This window comes from Cynara cardunculus (assembly GCF_001531365.2).
Source record: "Cynara cardunculus var. scolymus isolate 2C chromosome LG 2, CcrdV1, whole genome shotgun sequence".
NCBI classification, from domain to species: domain Eukaryota; kingdom Viridiplantae; phylum Streptophyta; class Magnoliopsida; order Asterales; family Asteraceae; genus Cynara; species Cynara cardunculus.
The window spans coordinates 60,419,447-60,426,247 of NC_037529.1; the positions used below are offsets into that span (position 1 = coordinate 60,419,447).

A 6,801-nucleotide genomic window follows, 5' to 3' on the forward strand; every position below is an offset into this window, starting at 1 on the left:
TATGCATTGGGAGTGGAAAAATTGTCCGGTGGCATGGCACGGACAATATGCTAGAGGGGACTATAAAACTCCAACTATTATGTTAGAAGCAGTTGCTTCACAAGATTTGTGGATATGACATGTTTTTTTTGGGCTTCCAGGCACATTAAATGATATCAATGTGTTAGATCGATCTCTCATCTTCCATGAGGTCTTAGAAGGGAAAGCACCAGAGGTAAATTTCTCTGTTAATGGTAACCACTATAGTTTAGGATACTACCTTGCAGATGGAATCTACCCTAACTGGGCTACGTTTGTGAAATCCATCCCATTGCCCCAAAGTCAAAAACATCAGTTATTTGCAAAAAAAAAAAAATCAGCTAGGAAAGATGTAGAAAGAGCGTTTGGCGTATTACAATCACGATTTGCCATAGTTAGAGGTCCATCACGGATGTGGTTCAAGGAAATAATCGGAGAAATATTACGAGCTTGCATAATAATGCACAACATGATTGTCGAAGATGAATGTGACTCATACATTCGTCAATTTGATTTCACAGATGATGCTAATTTCAGTATATCTATGCCTGAAGTTTCTCGAAATCATCTTCCTGAGTATGAAAATTATCTTCGAAGTCATGCAAGAATACTTAACAGGACTCACAACAATCAATTACAAGCGGATTTGGTTGAGGAGATTTGGAGCCGATTTCAAGGAGAAGAAAACAATGATTGATATAACGTTTTATTTCTATCTATATGTAATATTTTTAATTCRATAAATGTTGTGTTTTGATATGATTTAATAAATTAATGTTTCAAATTTAAAATAATAAATTATATAATTATTATATTMTATTATATCATATATTAATCGTTTTAATTAACATTGAATTAAAATAAAACATGTTATTAATTAAAAAATAATTAGAATGTATATATAAATAATTTATAAAATAGTTAATAAATATTGTAGTGATGACCATTTTTGAAAGTGTAGATGAATTGCATGTGTGTAGGTGGTAATTATAAAAACTGACCTGACACAATTAAACATGTTGTTGTAGATGAATTATAGATGTGTGGAAGATAATTATAAAAACTGATATGACATAATTGAAAGTGTAAATGGATTGCATGGATGAAGATGGTGTCAGTGTACCAACTCCAACCCTGCTTGTAGGTAGTCAATTGTCGTCAATCCTTTTCACGATCAACTTCGTCCTCAAAAATCTGCTAAACGAAACAAGGATTTTTCTCGCAGGGGAAAATGGGGCATGGAGGTTCGAAATCAAGCTCGTCAGATGAGTCTGCAGACGGCGGTGGTTCAGATTCAAAATCACGACCGTCGTACCGCGAGAGAATCAAACAGAAATTCCACCTCCACCGTCCTCCCACCACTTCCCAGCATTCTAACCTCATCGATCACGACCATTTCGCCGGCATCGCTTTGGTCACTCTCAAAAGTGTAAGATTTTGATTCTCTACTACATTGCTACTAGTAGTATGCTGTGAGAAACTTTTATTATTCATTTAGGCGGAAATGAAGTTCAAGGACAAGTGGCTTGCTTGTATTTCAATTGGAGAACAGACGTTTCGCACTCAAGTTTCTGACCAGTTAAGTAGAGAATTTCTGTTGTTATGTTTTCAGTAGCATTTCTCAAACTGAATACAATGTGTAATTATCTGAAACAAATTACATGTTTATGCATTTGGGTTTTTATTTATTTAATGAAGAGCTTTCGGAGAAATGTGTATAAGATTTGATCTTGAAAGCTTTATATCTAGATCCTTCAAAGAACTGTAGCTGCTACAACTTAACCATACAACCCTTTGAGCGATGGCAAAAGGAAGGAAAATCCATGGGCTGACCCCATCATCTCCACCCCGTAGGAACTAAGGATGGAAAGGAAGCCAGTCGCAAACATCTGTTTTTATGAGACCTAATTAGTATCACAAAGAAAAGATAATCACCTCAACAAGGACTGGGTAGTTGGTTAGTAGGAAACTATAATAAGAAAGAGAAGACAGTTCTTTGGTTGGTAGACTTTGGCTATATGTAATGGTTTAACAATCAATGATTGTATCATTGTTTTACTTACTCTAATAACCTTCTAACCTAAATTGGTCCACAAGCAAATACGAGTTCGTCTTTGTGCCTTTCTCCATTCATCTAGTTAAAATTGGCTCCATTTACTTTCTCACCAATCACATTTTGTCCAAGACCCTTACAGATTCTAATGTGTTTCTCTGAAACCCCAACTTAGCATTTTGACTACCCTTTTCAAATTTGAATAAAGAGATGTCATACAGAAATAGCAAAGACCGCCTCATCTATAATGCTCTTACATATTCTTCCAAGATGCTTCAGCTGCATCCTGTTACATGTATTTTTCTCTTTAATTCTTCTTTCCTAGCTTCAACATTCAGAGAACATGTTAAGTGTTTTCTGTATGCCATTCAGTATGTAAAGTAAGTCAGGTGAAAAAGGATGCTATAGAATTCTTTTTCAAACTCATAGCAATCTGGATTACTGAATTCAGGTTGCCTCGAATTACTGAAAAAATTAATATGCAGCAAGGAGAAGAACTTTCTCCCTTCGACCATTGAATATTTTTTACTAGAAATGACGAATTCACTGGAACTCATGTTGTTAGCTTCCGTAATTTCCAATTTTGAGGACGTGAAGGATGTACTCATGGTCTGAGTTTGTACCTTTCTGTCAGATATGTTTTTTCATTGTTACTCGGAGCAGATCTTAATTTGCTCGTAAATGTTAAAAGTAGTTTCTTCTATCGTACCTATTATTTTACTTATACCTACTACCCTTGGATAATGTGCAGGACCAACAATCCTGAATGGAACTCAGTGAGTGAATCTCTATCCATTATTTTTTGAGTTTCTTTCTACGTCAGCTCTACGTGAGGCTTTGTATGCCTTTCCTTTACGTTTAAGACAACCATTTAGGAATTTTTATAGGTTGAATAGCTTAATGTACTCAACCGTAGGCAACTTCACAGGATCTATTTTTAAAATCTTTCCGTTATCTTTGGAGTTTGCTATTTTACTACACCCATCGTTGATGAGTTGTTTCTTTTCTATAAAAATCCCTAGAAGATGGATTTGGATGGATATAACTGCAGCTTAGAGGTCAAAATCTGTCATAACCGTAATTTAGTCACCTCTGTGTAACTAAGAATGTATGCCCGGTTTATATGATACTGCATCATCTTTTGAGCTTTACACAAAACTGATTGATTCTACATTTTTTGCCAGTCATGCTGTGCTTTACTTGATTTAACATTGACATTTCGCAATTAATTGAGATCTTTTGGTGTTTCAGTAACTTCCTTGATTAGTTGTTGGGTGGAAGCTTTTATGATTTGATTTTAGTTGTTCTCTTCTCTGTGTATAACTGATGAGAAATATAGTATTATTCATAAAGATAATGTGTGTGCTAGGGTTACAATGATTAAAAAATCCGGGCCTATTACACACAATGACATCACATTCCTTGGTTCTTCTGCAGGAGAAAAAGTTTCTTGTGGAAAAGAATGGGCCACACCTCGCTAGAGTATCAGTTTTTGAGGTTTGTAACAATTGAACTTGAATTCTATATTACAATGAGGCCAAGGGTTGCCATGCAAGGTTTTTGTGTTTTCTTTTTTATTACGTAATATCTTATTCTATTACAAGGAAGTTTCAATATCTATTACACTAAATGACCAAGAATATAGTCATTATGGCTTTGTCAATTGTTGCCAAAGAGATAGATGTAGTACTAACATTCATGCGTATAGCACATCTTATAAATATAAGAATTGGTTATAAATTGATAAAGTGCTTATCCAAATCATAGTTAGTCTAAAGGACCTAGCCTTAGGAGAGCATGGTAGATGTCTACTCCTTTCACGAGCTCGAAGGTTGGTTTAATGTTTATAATTTGATAGGTATGTTGGTTCCACTAGATCTCCTCCCTTTGTTGGCAAGTTGCATATGCTATAAGATGGAGCTAGATTACCCCACTATGTGGATTACACTGTTGTGCCAATAGCCAACATTCACATGGATCAGGGTAGGTCTTGTGGTTTTTCATGCTTAGGGAGAAAGGTTAAAAATTGCTTCGATTATATTAACTAGCAAACAACACATACCATTTTTAAGGGGTTTGCTGCTCTTCTTGAACATTTGATCGACATTGTTGAATGTAACACCCTAACTTCCACATATTTGCATATAACATGTACTTCATATAAAAGAAATACAATTTACACCACAAAGGTCCCACTAGTACAAGGGTTCAATATATACAAAATTTACAACTGAAAAATTCCAAAAGAATATCCCTCTACTATCACATGTATGTCAACATGTATCTTCAAAATATAACAGGCAACAGGTTGATCTTCAAAAGGCAGATAAACACATTAAGGAAAATAATCATATTTTCCCCTTCCTCTTAATATCCCGAGACCCCGCTTTCAAAATACAAAGTGAGGGTTAGACCGGAAGGTCTAGTGAGAAAATCCCTTCTTTGCAATTACAGGGTGAAGATCACCAAATCATTTTTAGAACATCTTTTGCGAATAGATAAATAAATTTCAGCAAATCATGATTAAACACATCTTTTGTGAAGTTCTCACTGGCTCATTGCGAGTTAACATATCTATTTTAATAGTTTATGTGGATGCCATTATCTTCACATGTAATGATCGTGGAGACATCATTGGTCTCAAGAAGATGTTGGCACAAGAGTTTGAAATCAAACACTTTTGAAGTCTAAGATACTTTTTGGGCCAATCCAAAGAGGAGATAGTCATATCTCAGAGAAAGTATATTCTTGACTTACTAAAGCAACCAAAAATACTTGGAAGTAAGTCTGCTGGTACACCTATGGACTTAAACCATAGACAAAAAAGGAGCATGGAAGAAATCCGAGTTGATAAAGGAAGATATCGGAGGCTTGTAGGTAAACTAATCTATCTATCTCATATGAGATCAGATATTGCCTATGTAGTATGGAACATTTGGAAGTAGTAAATAGTAACGAATCCTGAGTATCTGAAATCAAACCAGCTTAGGATCGAGACTAATATTTAAGAAATCATCAAATCGCAAGCTAGAGGTGTACAATTATGCTAGCTGGCCGAGAAGCTCACTGATAGAAGATCCAGATCTACTAGCGGTTATTGCTCATTTGTTTGGGGAAATTTGGTGAGCAAAAAGCAGATGGTAGTATCCAGAAGCCGTGTTGAATTTGAATACCGAGCATCGACTCTTGGTTTATGTGAAGGAATGTGATTCTAAGACTATTAAGCGAGTTCAAAGTAGAGGGAGATGGCACAATTGCAATGCTAAGTGACGATGAAGCAACTATCAAGTATCAACATTGCAAACAATCCTATGCATCATGACTTAACCAAACATATTGAAATTGATTTACACTTCATTTCAGAATGGGTTAACATCGGTTATGTGGAGCTGACTCACATTCCTTCATGACTACAAATTGTAGATGTACTTACCATAGCTCTTCCAATATCAACTTTTGAAGAGCTTAACTCTAAGCTTGTTTTGTATAATATATACAACCCAACTATAGGGGAGTGTAGAATTATAAATTAAGCAGGAAACCTTTTGTATATGTTAGAATATATTGTAAATATTATGTCTGTTTAGGGTTTCTGATGGGCCGTACGGGCCTTTGCTTATTTGGGTTTGGGTTTCTTATTTGTGTATATATATATACACGCCTCTCCTTTGTAATTAATTATTCAGTAAATAAGAATACTTCTTCTCTCTGTCCCTCTGATCACATGGTATTAGAGCCACTCTGAAAACCTCCTGCCGTCGTCGCCGGAACCCTAGCCGACTTCGCCGGAATCCTAGCCGACTTCGCCGGAACCCTAGCCGACTTCGCCGGACTCCTGCCACCGTCGCCTGAACCCTAGACGCCGCCATCTCTGCCGCTGCCGCCTCTGCTCGCCGGAATCTGCCGCTGCCGCCTCTGCTCGCTGGAATCTGCCGCTGCCGCCTCTGCTCGCCGAATCTGCCGCTGCCGCCTCTGCTCGCCGGAATCTGCCGCTGCCGCTGCCGTTGCCGCTGCACCGCCGCCGCTGCCACCGCAGACTCAGACGACCGACCCGGTGTTTTCCAGTAGCTGTCAACCGCCCCACGTGCCGCCAGCCGCCACCAGCATCATCCCAACTTCTGTTTCTTGCTTCTTGAAGGTCGCCATCTTCATCCGCTCCATCTCCGATGGCTAAAGATGGAGACAAGTCGTACGATGACAAGTCGTTTGGCAGTGTTCGTATACCTGAATTGATCCCGACGAGTGGTAGAGTTACCGATAATAAACTGAACGGTACTAATTACTTTGAATGGATCAAAACGGTCCGTTTGTATGTCCGAAGTATGGGAATGGCTTCTCATCTAGATTCTGACCCTCCTACTGACGGTAATCGTGACCTTTGGTTACAACAAGATGCTCGTATGTTCTTGCAGATTATTAACTCTATTGAGCCTTCGGTCTCAACTTTGGTYAGTCATTGTGAGTATGTGAAGGAGTTAATAGATTATCTTGACTTCCTGTATTCTGGGCAAAGCAACATTTCACGAATTTACAGTGTCTATAAGGCATTTCATCGTGGGGAACAACAGGATCGTTCTCTTATGACCTATGCCATGGAGTTCAAGAAGGTTTATGAGGAGATGAATTCTCTCCTTCCTTTGAGCACTGATGTGAAAGCTATGCAGACTCAAAGGGAGCAAATTGCTGTCATAAGCTTTCTGAGTGGTCTACGACCAGAATTTGATTCCATC

At 37.7% G+C, this 6,801-nt stretch overlaps 1 protein-coding gene and 1 pseudogene across 1 annotated transcript in view; both read left to right on the forward strand.

Moving 5' to 3' along the window:
* The window catches only part of LOC112506234, a 7,028-nt pseudogene extending 6,313 nt beyond the window's left edge, over positions 1 to 715 (forward strand).
* Positions 716 to 1,208: 493 nt separating this feature from the next.
* LOC112506482 (phosphatidylserine decarboxylase proenzyme 2-like) overlaps positions 1,209 to 6,801 on the forward strand; it is a 43,059-nt gene continuing 37,466 nt past the window's right edge. The window contains exons 1-4 of the mRNA XM_025110565.1: positions 1,209 to 1,447; positions 1,517 to 1,596; positions 2,823 to 2,847; positions 3,509 to 3,568. Coding sequence (XP_024966333.1) covers positions 1,250 to 1,447; positions 1,517 to 1,596; positions 2,823 to 2,847; positions 3,509 to 3,568 — 363 coding nt within the window. The 5' untranslated portion in view covers positions 1,209 to 1,249. The remainder of the gene's footprint in view (positions 1,448 to 1,516; positions 1,597 to 2,822; positions 2,848 to 3,508; positions 3,569 to 6,801) is intronic.